The 19,601-nt window shown below is 46.4% G+C and overlaps 2 protein-coding genes across 3 annotated transcripts; both read right to left on the bottom strand.

The window, feature by feature from the left end:
- Positions 1–621: 621 nt before the first annotated feature.
- FAN1 (FANCD2 and FANCI associated nuclease 1) lies at positions 622–10,833 on the bottom strand. Its single transcript, XM_081337487.1, has 14 exons — positions 10,624–10,833; positions 8,197–9,587; positions 7,649–7,789; positions 7,310–7,505; positions 6,512–6,745; positions 6,194–6,325; positions 5,473–5,581; positions 4,396–4,515; positions 4,029–4,193; positions 3,253–3,406; positions 2,553–2,656; positions 1,901–2,095; positions 1,252–1,380; positions 622–786 (listed from the first exon to the last, which is right to left on the bottom strand). Exons 2-14 carry the CDS (start codon positions 9,473–9,475, stop codon positions 649–651), a joined length of 3,096 nt encoding a protein of 1,031 aa, XP_081193613.1. The 5' UTR covers positions 9,476–9,587; positions 10,624–10,833; the 3' UTR covers positions 622–648.
- A 1,407-nt stretch (positions 10,834–12,240) lies between these two features.
- On the bottom strand, positions 12,241–19,520 carry MPHOSPH10 (M-phase phosphoprotein 10). Of its 2 annotated transcripts, XM_081337488.1 has the most exons (12): positions 19,386–19,520; positions 17,689–18,358; positions 17,157–17,320; positions 16,324–16,504; positions 16,010–16,151; positions 15,502–15,569; positions 14,892–15,029; positions 14,687–14,719; positions 14,251–14,361; positions 13,773–13,880; positions 13,179–13,406; positions 12,241–12,491 (listed from the first exon to the last, which is right to left on the bottom strand). In XM_081337488.1, exons 1-12 carry the CDS (start codon positions 19,481–19,483, stop codon positions 12,345–12,347), a joined length of 2,088 nt encoding a protein of 695 aa, XP_081193614.1. In that variant the 5' UTR covers positions 19,484–19,520; the 3' UTR covers positions 12,241–12,344. The 2 variants fall into 2 exon arrangements, with proteins under 2 accessions (XP_081193614.1, XP_081193615.1); XM_081337489.1 differs by lacking the exon at positions 14,687–14,719.
- Positions 19,521–19,601: the final 81 nt, after the last annotated feature.

Genomic DNA, 19,601 nt, shown 5'->3' with positions numbered 1-19,601 from the left:
CCATCCCCAAACCAGAAATTTAACACCAGTTTCTGGTGAAACCTTTATAAATCAGGGTTATGGCTACAGCCAGCCATAAATGCAGGCCAGTTGCCAAATACACAATCACGTGACTGGGGGTGGCTATCAGCACTTCAAACCTGGGTTGTAAGCAGCCCCAGGAAGGCCCTTTGTAACTATGAACACTCACTAAGCAACCAGTTGTAAATCGAGAACTCCCTGCACATTCCTCAGAATACCAATAATAGTGTTGGAAGGGACCTTGGAGGTCATCTAGTCCAACCCCTTGCTCAGTCAAGAAACCATATACCATTTCAGACAAATGGTTGTCCAATCTCCTCTTAAAAAATCTTCCAGTAACATACTCGTTAAATTGCTGTAAAGTCAGACCCACACAACACCAGACTCTTCAAAAGACAGTTGCGTCCTTTGGGGAGAATCACAATCAGAACAGGAAATTCCGGCTGCTGTCCTGGAAACCCAAGACTTCCACTTCCCAAAACCAAGTCTGAAACTGTCTTCTGTGCAAGCACGTCCACGGGAAGTCTGAAGCGAAGCTGGAGTAGAAGTGCCAGAGAAAACCCAACGGCCGCATCGAAAGGTTTTATTTTATTGCACTCGATCCCAAACACACACACAGGCACCTCTTCAGGTCAGGCGCTGACTTTTAGACCCCATGGCCACCACGTGGCAAACTTCGACTGAGGCGCCCAACGTCTGCAGCTCGTCCAGCCACACCATCTGCTTGTGCGAAAGGCGGTCGCCGGGCCCTTTGACCTCCACCAGCTGGAGCATCCGAAGGGGGGGGGGAAGAAAGAGGCAAAAGTGTGCAAATCGTCATTCCACAATTCGAAGGAGGAAAGCAACACCTTCTCTTGAGTAGTCGTTCCCACCTTCCCCAAAAATAGAAAACAAAAAATATCGCAAAATGTGGGCAGGATGCTGCAAACAGCCGTAAAAGTGGGCAGTTGCTAAGCCCCCAAAATGCAGTCGCAGGAGGGGCGGGTGCAGCCATTATGACTTTGGAACCAAGTCGTAAATATCCCCCGAGGTCTGTTGTGACTTTGAACCATCACTAAGTGTCTTGGGCGTAAGTCAAGGACTACGGGTAGCTTGTGATTTGTGAGTACCAGATAAATTTCTAGCCGTGGTCTTTCCAGGGGGGCCTCTCCCCACCTCTGGCTCCTGACAAAGGGTCGTTTATCGAGGGGACCCCTCTCTTGAACCCGCAGGGGGCATCTGGGAAGGTACCTTAAACTGCCGGTCTTCCGTTCTCCAGACCACAAGATCGGGGAGCCCCCCCCTGCAATGGCGCAGATCTCGGGAGAGTCGCCGGCAAACTCCACTCAGGAAGGGGCCTCCGAAGCAGCAGACCAGGCTCTGCAAGACGGGGAGGGGGGGGGCTTTTTTAAACCCCAGGAAGACCATCCCTTCTAGCAAAGCAAAATGTGGGAGTCTCGTTCTGTTTCTAAGCGAGGCCATCTGCTCCATCTGCTTTGCAAAAGTACATTTACCTGCCGTTGGCTTCCCTCCTCCTCCTCCTCCTCCTGGTTCTGAAGGGTAGCAGAGAAGCTTCCAAGATGAGAAGCCTCTTCAGGACACTTAAAGACTATTTAGTAATAAAGCTTCTCCTTATTTTGTTTCTTGAAATGTGCAGGTTTCCCACATTTTCCTTGGCGGAATGCAAAGGTCTGCTTACAGTCTCACCTGAGTGTTTCTCAACCTCAGCAGCTTTAAGATGGGTGGACTTCAATTCCCAGAATTCCCCAGCCAACCCTTTTTGGCAGCAAAGCTCCGTTTCCAGAACCTGGACACCATCTCTGGAGATGCCAGGAGGGAACCTGGACACTCTGCGTGTCTGCAAAGCCGTGGCTCTACGGAGATGCCCTTCCCCACTCACCTGGGCTTGCTGGAGGGAAGAGAAGCGGTCCCAGCCGATCAGCGCTGAGGCTTTGCCCTCCTGGGCACCCCACACTTCGCCCACCCACTTCTGGAGGGTCTCAGTGGAAGCATCGTGCAGCGACTGCAACCTTGCCTCAACAGCTGCCTGGCGATTCTTATAAAAGCTGCTTGTGTACAGGTCGAGTGGGAAAGCCTTGGGGCGAAGGGGGAATAATTCCATTTAAAACTCCCACGCATAAAAGATATTATAACAAGGATCTTTTGACAGAAGAGAGAATTTGTAACTCAGGGCTGAACTGAGGGGTCCTTGGCTGTTTTCTTGCAGATATTTCATTATCATCTAGGTAACATCAGCAGTGCTGGAAGGAGAGCCAAGCCCACTCCTTCAACACCGATGATGTTATCTACTTGGGTCATGAAACATCTGCAAGAAAACAACTAAGCTCAGAGAGCACCAAGGATCCCACAGTCCTCTTCCTCTCCTCCTCCTCCAGCCCCTCCCTCTCATCACTGAAGATATTATCGAGTTGGGTACTGAGACGCCTGCAAGAAAACCCCCAAGCTCAGAGGGCACCAGGGACCCCACCGTTCAACCCTGAGCTTCCAACATTTTCTTCCATCTCTCCACCTATTCTGAACACAAAGCTTACCTGGTAGGAGTTCCTAAAGACGTCAGGGACGCCCTCCATGAAAAGGATATCCCACATCAGGAGCCCGTAGAGGGTGGTAAAGGTGGACCCTTCGCCATGAATCCCTGAGGAACAGCCCGGTGGAAGTCACAAGGAACATTTGGGAATATCTTTACGTGCCAACCCAAAACAATTCAGCCCCACCTCGACTTAAAACTTGTCAGCTTTATTAAGTCTGCAGCTCTGGAGGTTTTTAAGAAGCGATTGAACGACCGTTTGTCCAGGATGGTGTAGACTAGAGCAGGGGTCCTCAACCTTGGCCACTTTAAGACCTGTGGACTTCAACTCCCAGAATGAAGTCCACAAGTCTTAAAGTGGCCAAGGTTGAGGAGCCCTGGTACAGAGTCTCCTGCAGGAGCAGAGAGTTGGACCAGAAAACCTCCGAAGTCCCTTCCAATTCCTCCTACTCCCAAGGTCATTCTCACAGGCCCTTTCACGAAGGGAGAACTAAAACTCAGTCTCCAGTTCCTAGTCCAGCCCCTTCACTGATACACCAAACTGGTGCTTGGAGAAATTAATCAGACGTGTCTTTTTTTTTTTTGCCCTTGTGGGCTTCTTCCAAGCAGGAACCAGCAGAGACCCTTCCCTATTCTCCCCACGGTGCAACCAAGCGAAGCAAAATGGAAAAAGAAAAGCAACTGGAGAGCTGGAAGAGGTTTACCTTGATCAAAGCCCTGCTGCTTGTAGTGGGCTAAGGCCAGTTCCTCAACGGAGCAGACCACCGTCAAGGATTCAGATCCTTCCGTTTGGCTGTCCAGGATAAACATGGATTTGCCTATCCCGGTCTGTGGGCAGAGTTTTCCTTTGATGGTAACCTGAGTCAATGAAGAATCCTGGTTAAGGGACAAAGCAACCCCAAGGATGCCTTCTCCCACTCCAAGTTCTCCAGATGTTTCCTCAACCAGAATAACTCTGGCATGGAAAGAGTGGATTAGGCAGTGGTCCCATTGTGAGGTTTATTGACAAACATCTGGGCAATTCTTTGTAGAATGTGGACTCCAGTTCTTTTACTATCGTGGTAGTTCTCTGGACCTGCACCGTTTATCAAGGTCTTCTAAACTGGAGCCTACAAAACGCCCCCATTTCTCCGAAATGTCCCCAGGCAGGGAACAGAGCAGCTAGTCCTCAACTTATGGATGGTTGCTTAGTGACCAAAGTTACAACAAACCACCCCAAAAATACAACCTGATTTCAAAGTTATGAGGGCCAACCAGCAGTCACGTGTAATTTGGGGTGCTTGGCACCCAAGTAATTTTTACAGCCGTTTACGAAGTCCCATGATCACGATTTTTGACCCTTTGTTGTTGGTTTCCAGCATCTACTTTCGGTTTCTGGTAAAAACTCCCCATGGGGTAAAACTGATTCACTTAATCAGGTTTGCTCACAATGACTGTAATTCCAGGGTCAGTTGTGGCCTTAAGGACCACTTGTACTTACATGAGTAACATCATCCACAGAAAGGAGAGGCAGTTCGCGAAGAAGATGCTTGACCTTCTGGCAGGCTGGGGTGTCTTTCAGCCTCTGGACTCGCTGGGAGAGACCAAGCTGGTGGCCCGGACGAAGGAAGGGATCCAAGAGGCCTTTCCGGATGGATGCAACAGCCTAGCAGCCAACCAGCCATTGCAGAGAGATGATGAACAAAATATAACCAAGATACATGGGTCATTTCCTCAACAACCGGACAGAAAGAACCCTACACAGAAGAAGGTCTTCTACGAGAATACCGTTGGCAAGAACAATGTTGGAGAACCCAACCTGGTCTGCCAGGACACCATAACCATGAAGACCACTTCAGATATGCTACCTTCTCGGTGTCTTTCAAGTGCTGGTGTAAGTTCAGAGCTAGTCGCTCCCACCACTGTCCTCGGCTGTCCACACAGTAGTCTTCCTGATCCAGAAGTTCTTGCAGCTGCTCCACTGCCTCCTAGCCCGGGGACAGAGAAGCTCATGAGAAGATTGCAGAAGGACAACCCCAGCTGGCCAGCAAAACTCCAACATGGCCAGCACCCTGACCCGGCAATGGATGTGGCCGTGCGACACCTTGTGCACAGAATACAGGTGCAAAGCTCTCCTGCAAGGCCGTCGTGCAGAAAGCAAGAGAACAGAAGGACAGGACTTGGGGATGCTCACAAAGACATGGAAACGCTAAGCATTAAAAATAGCAGCAGCGAAAGAGCAAGCTTACAAATAGACCAACATTAATAGCTTGCAGAAGATGCGGAGGAGGTGGACAAATACGAGATATCTTTAAAGGGCTTCTTGGCCCTGAGCTACACTCTGCACCTCCAGATGGAGAGGTTATCAAAATGCTTTCTATGCTGTTGGGGGAAAAAACCAAACTCGAAGAAAAGATTTGCACTACAGGGAGTAATGGAGCCTGCCCATCACAGTCTTAAGTTGTGATAGTCGTAAAACGAATCAACTGCATAACCAAGCTGACTTTATGACCTTTTTTGCAGTGGTGGTGAACGTTGACGTAAAATGATGCCGTGATCATTAAGCGAGCCATTGGTTCACTATGGGCTGGTTCAGGAAACCAAGTGTCAGCTGCCACCTTCTGCTTGCTTGTGCTTTGCTGCTGTTACAAAAACATTTTAACCAAACCTTACTGGTTGCTTGGGGCTGAGCGATGGGAGGCAGCAAAGGGAAGGAAAAATTGAACTTAGGGATTTGGGCCTGTGATTTTTCACTTTCTGGCTTTGCATTATTGCAATGCTAATAAAATGATACCTTTCTCCATAAATGGAGCCAAGGGTTGTTTCTCTTTAGAGCTTCAAAGATAAGTCAACTCCTTGGACAGGAGACCCCCCACCCCTCAGCTGATCTTCACGAAGCCCCCAGGATAACAGGAAGGTGCAGATCTTTTGAAGAGATCTATTACCTGGTACATGTGAAGCCTCTGCAGGATCTCTACCCCCTGAGAGAGGATCCGTGTGTACAGCCATCCCACGGTGAAACGTCGCAGGAACTCTGGGAGGGCTCGGTGATGGCTGCATGAGAAAACACGGAGGTCAGTCTTCTTTGCCAGACTGAAGCTGACTCCACACCATATGTACATCAAAGAAATGGAAAAGAAGGGGGGGGAACGTGGATTTCTATCTTACCAGCAGTCACAAGGACATTTATAGTTTACCCATCTCTCTCTCTCTCTCTCTCTTTCTGAGAGAAAGATTAAACTCCCTTTTTATGACCCTATAGTCCCTTAATTCGGGGTAGAGTCGGGGCAACCCAATGGAGCTGAGCGTTTACTAGCTGGATGCCCTTCCTGACGCCTCCACAGACTTCACAGCAGATTTTTTTTTTCTTTGCTCCCTGAGAGAAAAACAACTGCCGCTACCTAGGACTGAACTCTCAACCTTCTGAGTGGGAGGCGAGCATCTTCCCCACTGGGCCACCACTTTGCTCTTGCAAATCTGACAGTACAAACCTCCTCCTGTCTCTTGTACAGCCCGAGAAGTTAGGGAGTTTCTTTCTCTGCCCGTCATGCAGCTCGGGGCTACGTCCTCTCCTATCTGATTGTCCCTTAGGCAGCATCTTTTCCCTCCCGCCCATTCCCACCTACCACTGCGGGTGGGAGTCTTTCCACCTCTCCACCCACACACCTGAGGGAAGGGTGTCCTTTCAGCTCCTGCCAAGATGCCTTTGCAGCCTCGTACAGGCATCGCGCCTCTTCCCAGCTCCCGCCGGTCATTGCTACACAAATATCATTGGAGGCGTGCGCAGCGGCAGCGTACCTATTGAGAAATTAAAACCGGTTGTTGCAACTTGTGAAGAAGATTGCTTCCCCGCCTTATCCTATCACAAGTAATGGTACGGGAAGAGTTAGTCCTTGGTTAAGGACCTCAGTTAACAACCTCACTTCCAGCACAGACGTTAAGTGATAATAATAGTAATAGTAATAATAACAATTTCTTTCCTACCTAAGGAAATCATCCCGATCTTGAAATATTGGCGTTTTCCTGTTGACTGTGTAAGTGGGGAAGATGGTCCGGCCCATGTTGACCATCAGCACCGTAGAAAGTTGTTTTTGGCCACCACTTCCAGCTTCTTCATCCTCCACGGGATCCGTCAGGGAGAAAAGCAGCAGCACGTGAGAAAAAACGGTCCGGGGGCCTCTGCAAACCTTGATGCATTTCCCCGCAAGAACTTTCGCCCTGGAAAGCAGAAAGGAGAAGGAATCGGCGCTAGAATTCTCTCAACCCAGCTGCAGAAACGGGAACCGTGCAACGCTATAGGCAACCCTTGACTTACAACCACAATGAGGACCGCAATTTCTGTCCTAAGCTGGTGCGGCCGTAGGTATCGATAATTGCATTCTCTCTCTTAATTTTACATATATTAACTGCAGCAAGAATTGTCTTTGCTCAATATTGGAAAAACGAAGATCTCCTAGTGGAGGAAGTGTTAATTAAAAAAAATCTTAAGAGTGTGCAGAAATGGATCGTTTGACATGGGAAATGAAAGAGAAAGAAGATTCAGTTTATTTTAGAACATGGGATACTTTTTATAACTGGCTAGAAAAAAGAAGTAAAGAGAAAGGTACTTAATATGTATTAGTAAACTAGACATTGAAACCCGGACAATATGTTGCTGATAATATTTTGAGCACTTGTGACTATAAAAAATGTATATATATATCGCTCATCGCATTCTCTCAGATCGGCTGCAGAAATGGCAACCGTGCAACTCTGCCGACACTCCTCAACTGAACATTTCACCTCTTTAGAATGACGCCGCCAACCCCGGCTTGGCGCGGGCCAAAGACAGAGCGCTGTCTTGCCAACCGGAGGAACTCTTCCAGAAGCTGCTGCTTGGGAGAAGATGGGTTTTTCAAGTGAAATTCTTTCGCTAAAGTCTTCAATTCCGGGGCGGAAAGCAAGTCGAGGACCTCCGACAGGCTTTGCAGTTCGGCCTCTGTGGGTGCAGCCAAGGGGGGAAAAATAATAAACTGACCGCTCAAAGGCCAAATGCAGTCCTTAACTCTCTCGGGCCAACAGCAAAGTCTCTAAATTAGTGGACCCCAAACTGCTGTGCACCCACCTTATTAGTGGACCTACCAGACTGCAGGAATCCTGCTTCAACAAGCTCTTGGATAACCGGTGAAAGATCCGAGCTGATCTCTGCATATTCTATTTTATTTGCCTTTATCCAGGCCAGTTTACGCTGGAAAAGCCGAACGTAGAGTTTCTGTCCACTGGCTGCAATTGAATTGTAATGTGAGAGAGAAGAAAATATTTTTACAAAGTGGCGTTGCGTGGAAGTTCTTTGGAAACAACTGGACCTTTTGCAAAAGAATCTCGCTCAGGAAGTTCAGCTGACCAATATTTCTGATGTGTGAAGCAATTTAATGAGAACAAGTGGGACTAACCGGTCGAGAACAATGGCTTAGCGGCTAAATGCAGACTCCTAAATACACCGGCGGGTAGTTTTTGGTTTATGACCACAATTGGACCCAGAATTTTGGTCATAAATCATTCTGGTCATAAATCAAATCACCACATAACCCAATTTGATTTTATAACCATTTTTACTACAGTTGTGAAGCCTGTCAGTGCAGTCGTTAAGCGAATCACCTGGACATTAAGCCATTACAAATTAAAGCTACCTGAAAGTTTGTAGAACCGAACAGTGACCTCCAAATCTTCCTCATTGAACAGTCTCCGGTCGTCTTCGTTCTCCAGCACAGCCTCCAGGATCATGAGAAAATTTCGGAGATAATAGGGGTGCCCAGCTGAATCCAGCCCAAGCCCAACGTTCCCACTTGAATTTGGAAAACTCGCTTCTTCTAAAGCTGCCAAACATGCTTCATCCTCCAATTCATTTCTGGCCCCTGCCTCGTCTTCCCTAGAAAGCCCTTCCGTCGAGTCTCCTGTGGGACCGGAGAACTTTTGCATCTCATGGTGACAGCCTTCTTCTGTCGTTGGAGCTGGCTTGTTAGAGGAGACACTCTGGGATTCCAACTTGGATGGCTCTTCTTTAGGAAAAGTTGCTGTCAGCCCTTCCTCCTCAGCTACTGAAGACATTCCCAACTGGTGAACATCTGGACTCTTCAGGGGCTTACTGACTTGCTGTTGGCTTTTTCTTGACAGCTCTCTGCAACCGAGTGACCGTGATACCAGAGCAGAATCATCCAGACCATCAGAGAGAGATCCGGGGCCGTCTTCTTGCCCCAATCTGGAGATACCACACTCCTTGTTCACACCTTCCGGACTTCCATGACAGCTCTGAAACCTTGCTGGGGACAACTGGTTCTCCTTCAGGGAGCCTTCACCCCAAGTGAGAGGTTTCTGGATGGGTTTCTGCTCTGTGACCCCAGCTTGAGTTGGACAAGTTTGGTCATCTAGAGTCAGCCCTTCCCTGCTACCACCATGCCACCTCCTGGACAATCTGGTCGACAAGGTTCCCAGGGAGATATTTTTAACGGAACCAACTCTAGGCTGATCATCAAGGAGCGCTAGTTTTCTTGAAACTTTCTTGAAATAAGGACTCGTCTGTTCTCCTGACCCTCTTTTTGTCTCCAGATTGCCTCCTCCTGAAAGGCTGAAATTTTTCTCTGGGGTTGAGAGCTTAGATGCAAAATATGGACTCGAACCCACAGGCCCAGCTTTAGCCGATGCTAAGTCATTCATATGGTCCTCGTTCTGATTATTCTTGCATCCTCCGTCAATATGCTGGTTGATTCTGTATCTTGGTATCGTCTGGCCACACAAGGGGCAGGCAGTTCTGGTGGGGGGAGCGTTGTTAAAAAGGGAAATGATGGAGGAAGAGTCTGGGGCTGAAGACAGACCCTCTTTGCCACTCTTTCTTGCGGTTTTTTTACTGTTCTTGCAGAAGGAGAGGTTTCTCCTGGGTCTTTTCTTGTCCGGAGACTCGTCTTCTGCCATTGCAGGACCCTAAAGCCTGGTGAAAACAGGAGGGCTGCCTTTCCACAGCCTTGTTTCACGACAACACGAATTCCCTCGCTTCCCTTTTGCTGTGCATTCTCTTCTGTCTTGTCTGAAGGGGAAACAGGAAAGAAGCCATGTTAAAGTTTCACAGAAAGAAATAACAATGCATCATGACTGAGTTCTCCCTTTGTGAAAAGCAGAGCTAGCATTTCAGAAAGGGCCAAAGAATTTCGTGAACTGACTTTCATAGGATCCTTCACGTGTCACTGAAGTGGCGATAGGGTCCGGATAAAAGTTTTTAGTGGAGAGGTGGTGTGTTAAAACTTGGTTTCTTCTAGATCTGCTTTCAAGCTCAGTTTCATGGAGAAACTATCCAGGCTTATTGATTTAACAAGAAAAGACTTCAGCATTCCGTTATAATTAAGTTACAGCACTGGGAGATTTTGCATTCTAGGATTTAGTGTCTGCAGATACCACAAATAATTATTTCACTCTTCTTTGTGGATCTAATTGTAGATTACCTATATAATAACCATAATAAACCTGAAGCCTCCCAACTCTCAAAGATTCTAGACAGAGGTTAGATATATTCCATTCCTACATTGTTCTATTATCTATCTATCTATCTATCTATCTATCTATCTATCTATCTATCTATCTATCTATCTATCTATCTATCTATCTATCTATCGCTATCTACCTATCTATCCATTACTGTCTATCATCTCTTACCGTCATCTATCATCTTTACATATTTGTCTAACTTTTCCTTTATCTCTCACATTTATGTACAAACATGTACACACATAATCTTCTATTTATATATTTCTCTTTTCCCTTTTTTTTACATGACAGCCACTTCTAAAAGCCGCACCTTTGTGCTTGGTCTTCCCTAACCCCCAATGTAAGTTGCTAACAGAAGCAGAAAAAGTTTTCCCAGCGCCTGCCGACTGCATTCAAATTCTGCAGATAAGAATGGCAATCTGTTTATGCACAAAATATCACGGAGAGACGGTCTCAGCAGCTGAAGGGCTGCTACCCTCTTAAGCTACTTGCACTGCTCGGATCTCAGCAATTCGTGACATTTCCCAACCTTTCGTTTTACGCTACGTATTGAAAACGGACTTTCCATCGCAGTACTGCACCTGCTTCATCCTGGAATCCCTATTGCATTTTGCAATAAAAATAAAAATAAAAATGGTGGTAGAGGAAAAGGCGTCCCGAGTGAAAAAAATTCATTCAAACATTGCAGTGGCTCACGGGCTGCGCATGCGCGACGCAAAGAAGTCCCCGCGTGCGGGGAAGCCTCTTTGCCTGCACACCGCTCCGTCTGGCCGCCAGGCCGTTGCAACCCATCCCAGATCCAGGCGTGCAGGATCGATGCCGGAGCGGTCGATCAGCAGCTAGAAATTACAAGCTGTAGTTTTTGAGTTTGTTTTCTTCATATTTAAGAGTCCAACCCTTCCAATTTCAGTAAAAGTAGCTTTTTTTTCTTCCAATGCCTGAAATGCAACTCGTTTTTACCTTTGGTGGCATAAACTATGCAATCTTTACATGCAAGCTCTCTAGTTCGGTGTTTTTCGAATTGGGAAGTTTTTAAGCTGGGTGGACTTTAACTCCCAGCATCCCCTAGCCAGCATGCCTTAGGTAGATGAACAACTTGCACGATGATGATGTCGGGGGAAGGCTGGGAGTTGAAGTCCACCCACCTTAAAAGTTAGCAAGTTTGAAAAACATTGCTGTGGTTCCTAAACCAGATGGTTACCATATCCTGTGGCAGTGAGTTCCCAAGGTTAACTGCCTGAAGAAGCCCTTTGAGCTCTGTCCCCAAGCCAGGTTTAACTCCTGGTGATTGGGCAGTCTTGTCCCCTTGCCCTCCTCCTCCTCCTCCTCCTGCAAGGACTCCCCGCCACCCACCCAACTATCTCTTTACTTTGCCCAACACCTCTTTTTCCTACAATTCCCAGGAAGTGTACATTCACCTTTTGTATTTAGGACAGAATCTGGAGGCAATTTTTGGAACAAATGCAGTCTCTATCCTCAGAATTATGTTCAGTCATCTCTACTGTATTTTCCTGGGAAATTTCTTGGAGTGAAATTAAGTTGGAGATAAGTTGATTCATACTCTCAAAGTTGTTCTGTATTTCTTTGTAATTTAAAATCACTGTCCTTTGAAATGGTTGCCGCTTATCATATGTTTCCTTTTGTGAAGTATTCATTGCTTCCGATTTGTTAGTCTCACTTTATTTACACAGCTGTACTTATTAAGAACTCTGAAGGTCGGAGAGAAAAATCCTCACCCACCAGTAGGCGAAGCTGACACAATCTGACTCTCCCATCAATTAGACCAGCTTTTCCCTTTTTAAAAACAGAACAGCCTTACGTTTCTTCCTTATTAAGCTGCAAATGCTGCTGTTTGCTTTTGGCCTAAAATTGGAAATAAATTCAAATCCAGATTTGACGTGTCTTTAATTGCCTTTGACAAGATTTCTCTCCCAAAGCCCAAAATGGATATAACATACAATTGTGCGGTCAGAGAAGGAAAAAATGTATTTAATGCCTTACTAAACCAACAGTATTCATTTCATGTGCTAAATGGCATCTTTTGATAGACTGTCTTCCCCCACTCTTCTAGAAGGCATTAAGGGCGTAAAACCTCTCAACGTGCAGGCTGTGGTCCAAAAAAGGCAAGGCCATTTTATATGCGACTGTACTGGATGGACGCCCCCGCATGCAGCAATGACGTGAAAAGGGGACACATATATGCTTATCAACAGAGTTTAATTCAAAGCGCAGTTTTAAATTAAGAAAAGATAATAACCCAACCCTTATTCTAATTTATACACAGCAAAGCATGCAAAATTTATCACAGCTTCAGCTTCTGGGCAGAGAGTCCCTGCTTCTTTGGTCTCTTCTGGCTTTTCTTCGTCTCCCGAATTTGCATTTTCACTTGATCTTCTAACTGGGAAAAGAAAGCCTTGGAGGACTTCAAAGCTTTGTCTCGGCCGTCATCCTGCAAAGGAGAAGCATTTTATTCGGCGTAACTGAAACGCACACCAAGTAGAAATACACACACCCTTTAAATAAAAAGATAAAAATAAAAACAGGCGGTTCGAGCCACACACAAAGCTTCTGGGAGAAAAAGCCCGTTTGTGTTCTGACTGACAAAATATTAATGGCAGCTGTAGTATTAAGTAGCACAATCTTTCTGGCAGCCCAAAGCTTCCCCTGCCCCCCCCCCCAAGAACTTGGCAAGATCTACACGTTTATGCTTCACACATGTTAAAGAGGACAAAGGATGAAAGTGTGTGTGTGTGTGTGTGTGTATTTGTGTGTGGGGGGGGGGTGGTAGAAAGAAGGTTGGTTCTACTCAAATGCATCAAGATTCTGGAAATAGCTCCTTCGTATTTGCTGAACCCTTAAATAAATAGGGGGGTTGGTTGGCTTAAGCCAAAAATTGTACCACTATTGTTTCCAGATTGTAGACCTCGACTTAAGTACCACAAGATCTGGATCCCCCTTCCCCTCTGCTGTGGATGGAAGAGCCATGAAAATCTGGGATTTTGGACTTTTTCCCCCCATACCATCCGCTGGCCAACAAATATTATAAGAAGGGAAGCTGTTCTCACAGGGAAGGCATCGGACTGAACAAGCTTTGGCGTTTTGGGGGGGGTCTTCGGTCCCACGTGACTCAGTGTACCTTAAGCAACGAGGTGCCCCTTTCCTTGGTCAGCTTTTTCAGCTGGGCCTCGGAGGCTTTTCTGCTGAGCTTGGCGCTGGCTTCCGATTTCTTCTCCAGGAGCTTCTGCCTCCTCACCCTCTCCTTCAGCTTCACGCGTTTCATCAGCTTCTTTTTCCGACGATCCCGTTTTTTATCCACGGCGGTCTTCTCTGCGTCTGTTTTCACATCGCCCCCTTTGTTCTTCTCCTATAAAAACCCAGCGAGTTAAGCGTTTTGGCAAAAACACCACCACAATTTTGATCCCACGAATCTCAGAAGGGAACGGAGAAATCTCCATGATGCCCAACCCAGGTCTGCCGCCACTAACATGTCCACAGCCCAGGAAATTTTGCTTTATCTTTTGGAGGAGCTAGCCGGAATTAACTCCAGGCCTGGAGACCCAGTGAAATGACACCATTTTGCCTTAGGCCAAGGAGACACCGGCGTTAAGAGAAGCAGCGATGGGTATGTGGGTCAAATCAACTGCATGAGCCCACTCTGACTTCTGTCCAACCTGGAATGGAACCAGATTCCCAAGGACAGGATCAGCTAGTCATAGAGAACAGGACACACCTTGATTTCTTCAGGTGCCAGAAGGGCAGCATCACTAACGTGCACCGGAGCAACCTCTTCCATAGTTATCGCTGGGAGGTTGGAGACGACTTTAACTTCCGGAATGGGCTAGCAGGAAAACCAAAAAAAAGACATGATGCATACAGGTCAACCTCATTCAACAATATCAAAAAAAAGAAGTGGAATTGGCTGCTAAAATTTCATCTGTACTTATTTATCATTCTAGAGAGACATAAAAACATGTAGAGCAGCGTTTCTCAACCTTGTTGACTTTAAGATGGGAGGGACTTCAACTCCCGGAATTCTGGGAGTTGAAATCCCCCAATCTTAATGTCTCCAAAGGTTGAGAAACACTGATATGGACTTTAAATGTTTGCTAAAGGAGAAGAGACAGTATTCTCAAACCTTCTACTCCAAACTTTGAGCTTTTATTCACAAAATACTTGCTGCTCCCAGGCCTGCAGGACACCGTACTTACCGGTTTCGGCATGAAGTGGAAGTTGGAGAGGGCATCCAGTTTGACAAAGAGAGAGTCCATCATTTTTTGTATTTCGACATGCTCGGGTTTTTCTTCCTCTTCAGTTTTTTTCTGCATCGACACAAGGCGGGATTAAGGAGAGCAATTCCCAATTATTATTATTATTATTATTTTTTAAAAGGCAAGATATAAGTATCTTAATTTTTTAATCTGATATAAAATGTAAGATTTGGGGTTTTTACCAAATGATTTGTGGTATTTTACTGCTGAATGTCAAGAAATTAAATACGTGGGCATAAAACAGGATCTTTTAAATCTGTATCCGCCCAGGTTACACTTGAGTGCTTTTGGAAGTGTTTCTCAAAAAGGTAGGATATCTGGGTACTATTTTTTTCTTAAAAAGCCAAACATAATTTATAACCATCAAATTGCAAACCTGGTCCAATCCTGATCCATAATAATTCAGGCACTAAGAAAACAAAAGCAAATTGGTGAAGTCCTCCTCAGAATTAGAAATTAATTTGCAATTCTTTTTTCCTTACTTATTCACACGACCAATTATCCCTGGGTCTTCAAGTAGAAATAACCAAACCGCTTCTGCAGAGCTGCATTGTAAATTTCACTAATCAACAGTAACACACCTGGTTCAGTTTCAAATATTCCTGCTCGTAAATTTCAGCAAGACTCAATTTGCTTTTCTCCTGATCCAGAGTCAAGCGCTTCTTATACTCAAACGGATCTTCTTTTGGTTTTTCTTTATGGACAACATCATCCCAAGCCTAGAACACAAAATGTTAAAACGACGTGTCTCGGGGGCTTCTTGTGTGTGTTTTTAGAAAAAAACTCCAGAGCAATGCTTGCCACAGGCAACAATGAACATCCGACTTTGGGTTAGTTTTACCTTTATGCAATTTCTTCTCTGTAGTAAGCCACAAAATTAGCTGACAAAATTGAAGGAGTTAAGAAAACAAATCTGTACAATGTAAAGAGTTTTTTTGTTTTGCTTTTTTAAAAAGCCATGCCAGAATAATGAGAACTTGGCAACCTTTTAACCCTGAAGCACCAGATTACTTTCTTAGAGAAAAAAATCCACAGCAGCAGAATCTTAAAGATTCTCACAATGTAGGAAAATTGTATTTTCCACCACTTTCAAGGAAGGATACCCACAATCCAGAAAAACGTATGGTTTTCAGCTATGGCGGCCAAATGGTCTCACAAACAGCAAGAGAAAGATTAATCATTTTTACTCACCTGATCTTTTATCCTTCTCTTGATAATCTCTTCCAGCTCAAGAGTTGTTTCTTCTGTGACCATAGGAGCTGAGAACACACAAACGCACACACACATACATACAAAAAAACCCCAGTGAGATTTAACAGTATCCTTTTGAAAATAACCCGATGATGGAATCCCCTTAGCCATGTACAAACCAGCGTTCCTAGCTGTAAGAGCCAGTTAGGTTCAGGTGCCAGTCTAGAAACTGGGAGGTTGGGAGTTCTAGTCCCGCCTGAGGCAGGAAAACCAGCTGGGTGACTTTGGGACAGCCACCCTCTTTCAGCCCAACCCACCTCACACGGCTGTTGCTGTGGGGAAAATAAGAGGAGGAAGGTGTGTTGGAAATGCTCACCCCCTTGAGCTACTGGTATCAATAATAAAGGCAGGATGAAAATCAAACAGATCAATACATGAAATGCTAAAGAGCTCTCTTCCCGGAGCCTTTGAGAGGAAGCACCACCTCCGTGCTCAGTTCAAGGGTTACCCATTCGGACGGCATGGTCAAACAGCAGCATCTCCTCCAGGAGGCTGTTCTCCGGCCTCCTCTGTCCCGCAATCTCGCCTTTCAGTTGCCACGGCTTCTCCTTCAGCAGCTCCTCTTCGAGGGATTTTATTCTCTCGCTCATCTGTAAGGAGAAAATGAGCCGCCTTAATTCTCAAAAGGCACGACTGTTTTAATCCGTTTCTTGCTCCTTCCTCGCTTTGCTTTTCTTCCAGCCTGAATATTTTCTATTTACAAAGATTCTTTCAGGTAAGAGCGTGCATGGATTTAGGCTTCGTGCCGACACGCAAGTTCACCTTTTCCTGTCTTTTCTCAAAGGACGATTTCATTTCAGGGGGCTTGTTAGATTTCCCCTGGAGTGGGTCAGCTTCCTCTTCCACGTCGCTGTCAAAGGGCAAGGAGAAGGTCACTCTTTTTGAAAGGTCTTTGCTTTTTCCACGTGCCATCTGCCTCGTTTCACTCACGTCCTCGGCGCTCCTATTCAACCATAGGGTAAAAAAGAAAGATTCATTAGCATGTATTTTTATTTACTGCCTTCTTCATCCCGCCTTTATTAATAACTCAAGGCAGTGAACATATCTAATACTCTTTCCTCCTATTTTCTCCACAACAACAATCCTGAGGTGTGTTGGGGTGAGACACAGCGATTGGCTCAATGTCACCCAGCTGGCTTTCATGCCTAAGGCGGGACTAGAACTCACCATCTCCTGGTGATTGGCCCAGTCACCCAGCTGGCTTTCATGCCTAAGGCGGGACTAGAACTCACCGTCCCCTGGTGATTGGCCCAGTCACCCAGCTGGCTTTCATGCCTAAGGCGGGACTAGAACTCACCGTCCCCTGGTGATTGGCCCACTCACTCACTGATTTTCATGCCTAAGGTGGGACTAGAACTCACCGTCCCCTGGTGATTGGCTCAATGTCACCCAGCTGGCTTTCATGCCTAAGGCGGGACTAGAACTCAAAGAGTCTCCTGGTTTCAAGACCAGCACCTGAACCACCACACCAACTGGCTCTTACTGAATATATTTGTTACTGAAGTATCTACAAAGTTTGCAGTATTAGATGTTTTAAGATTTCATCCCTCCTGATTAAAATAGTAGAACTGCTCCTTTAAATGTCAGCCACATACTCGGGAGCACTCTCAGCACTGCCTTCTTCTTCTTCTTCTCCCTCTTCTCCGCCTTCTCCACTCTGGCTATTTCGGTCCTCTTCCTTTTCATCCAGGGGACCGCTGCTCTCATCCACAGGATCAAAGTAATCTTGATATTTAAGATCGCGAGCACTTCTAATCGCCTGAGGGAGAAGAAAACAGAACGTGATGGGCAGTGAACATTTAACACACTGGAATGAGAATGATTAGTACGTGGAACATATCTGTAGAGTTTTGCCTTGGGGTTTTCCAGGAAGAGTCCCTTTTGTTTCAAAGTATGCATGTAAACAAAGCAGAACTTTTTTAAAAAAAATGTAAAAATTTGATAAATATTCCATCTGCAGCAATGCTTTGTGGACTTCAATTCCCAGAATTCCCCAGTCAGCTATTCTAAGTTGATCTGGAGAATGGTTTTGAAAACCAATTCTTTCCGAGGGCCTCAAAATAATGTCATTTTTAAGAAGAAACTAAATCTATCTTATAGAAATAGTCTTTTCTTCCAAGCGCTTACCTTCTTCTTCATTGTTCCAAATTCCTCCTCCTCCTCCTCCTCCTCTTCAGAGAGAATCTCTTCGAAATAATCTATTCCTTCACTGTCGCTACCTCTGTTTCCTTCTTTCTCCTCCGCCTCCAACGCGGCCTCCATCTCGGAGAGTTTGAAAAATCTGTCGTCCACCAGAGAGTCTGTTCCCGGCTTTTTCCTAACGTTCTTTGACTTTTGGATTTGCTGCTCTAACTTATCAATATCAAAGTCCAGCTCAGAATCCTCATCGCTGAAAAAAACAGTTTTGGAGGCTTCTAAATTGCTTCCCTTTCGGTCAACCTCCTCCTCCTCCTCTTCTTCGCCGTGACCACTGCTGCAGCTGGATTCCTTCTCTGCCTGGTCCTCCGTATCCATCTCCTCCTCGCCGTCTTCCGCCTCCTCCTCCTCCATATCTGGGAGAAGGGAAAGCACCCCCTTCCCCTCATCCTCCACATTTCTGGCCACCGCTTTCTTCAAGCACCCCAGGACGGCATGGTTCTGCAGCTCCAGCTGTTGCCAGATCTGTTCCTCATCGAAGTTCTCAACCACCAGCTCCTCTAAAGGGCTTCCAGCCACGGCTTCTCCTCGGAGGGCGTGGTGGAAATCGTACAGCGCTTTGGTCAAGGCGACGAAGTCAGCAGCAAGGCCATCCTGGACACTGGAAGGCAAAGAGGTTACAGGTCACTCGCCAAATGAGATTCATCCCTTCTTTAAACCTGGCTGGCCTCCATATCCTCATTTCACGACACAGGCTAACTTTTATATTTATTTTTTAGATGTTCTATCGGCTTAGATGTTTTATTTAGATGCTTTATTGATGTTTTACGGTAGTTTCTTAGTTGTGAGCCACCCAAAGTCTTTGAGAATCAGGTGGCATACAGGTTTAATAAATCATCATCCTGTTTTATGAATTTTATTGTAATTTCTTTGATTGCTGTGAGTCCCAGAGTCACTGAAAACTGGACAGCAAACAAGTTTAATAAACCATTATTATTTTGTTTTATTGATTTTATTGTACTTTGTTGCAAGCCACCCAAAGTAGTTGAGAGTGGTGACATACAAGCTTAGTAAGTCACAACTATTATGACGATGTTTTATTGATTTTATTGTGATTTCTTTGTTGTAAGCTGCTCAGAGCCACTGAGAGTTGGCCAGCATAAAACATTATTATTATTATTATTACTGAATGTTTCCTTGATTGTACGACGATGTATTTGTTGCGAGCCATTCAGACACCGAGAATTGGACAGCAAACAAGCTTAATAAATCACTATATTACTATTATCTGATTGCAAACCAGGTTCCCGGGATACCAAACCAGCAGGGGTTTGGGGGCTGAGACCAACAACACAAGGAAGGGAAAGCAGCTGCCCCCTTACAGGCGATTCTGGACCCTCCCTGGAATCCCCGGGGAAAGGCGCTCCTCCTTCCCCAACCGGGCGCCCTCCGGGCTGCACCTGACGGACTTCCACCTGGCAGCCAAAGGGCTCGGCTACGGCAAAGAGGGGACCCGGGTGCTTGGCCGGAGGAGGCTCTCCTCACGCGGACCCGGCCATCCCCAAGCCGACGCCGCTGCCCTCCGAGAGATCCCCTGCCTGCCTCGCAGGGAGCCACGGGAGTTGTAGTGCAACACTTCGGAAGGGGCCGATCTCACCGCCGGAACCCGCCTTTCGGCGCGTCTCTACCTGAGGAACTGCTCGGGGCGACCCGCGGCGGCGCCCAGAAGCTCCAAACACGTGTCCAGCCGCTGCCGGGGAGACGGGAGCGCAGCGAGGCCCGCCATGCTTCTCCGGCGCCTCCTCGGCGCGTCCGACTCCCAAACGGCTCCGGCCGGCAACGCGCGCTCCGCGGAGGAAGGTTCCGCCGGGGGAAAAAAAAGATCCTCAGCGCAGCTCCCGAAC

Source organism: Vipera berus (assembly GCF_964194415.1).
Source record: "Vipera berus genome assembly, chromosome: 12".
NCBI classification, from domain to species: domain Eukaryota; kingdom Metazoa; phylum Chordata; class Lepidosauria; order Squamata; family Viperidae; genus Vipera; species Vipera berus.
This window is presented reverse-complemented; position numbering and strand designations above follow the sequence as displayed.

What these genes read in the sequence shown, in the direction of transcription:
- MPHOSPH10 (XM_081337488.1), bottom strand. Translation starts at nt 19,483, where the DNA reads ATGGCGGGCCTCGCTGCGCTCCCGTCTCCCCGGCAGCGGCTGGACACG. An exon ending in AATATTTGAAACTGAACCAG is followed by an intron (nt 14,720 to 14,891) that starts GTGTGTTACTGT and finishes TTGTTTTCTTAG; the next exon opens with TGCCTGAATTATTATGGATC. An exon ending in TGGCACCTGAAGAAATCAAG is followed by an intron (nt 13,407 to 13,772) that starts GTGTGTCCTGTT and finishes GGGTTTTTATAG; the next exon opens with GAGAAGAACAAAGGGGGCGA.
- FAN1 (XM_081337487.1), bottom strand. Translation starts at nt 9,475, where the DNA reads ATGGCAGAAGACGAGTCTCCGGACAAGAAAAGACCCAGGAGAAACCTC. An exon ending in TCGGTTCTACAAACTTTCAG is followed by an intron (nt 7,790 to 8,196) that starts GTAGCTTTAATT and finishes ATTCAATTGCAG; the next exon opens with CCAGTGGACAGAAACTCTAC. An exon ending in GATCGGGATGATTTCCTTAG is followed by an intron (nt 6,326 to 6,511) that starts GTAGGAAAGAAA and finishes ATTTCTCAATAG; the next exon opens with GTACGCTGCCGCTGCGCACG.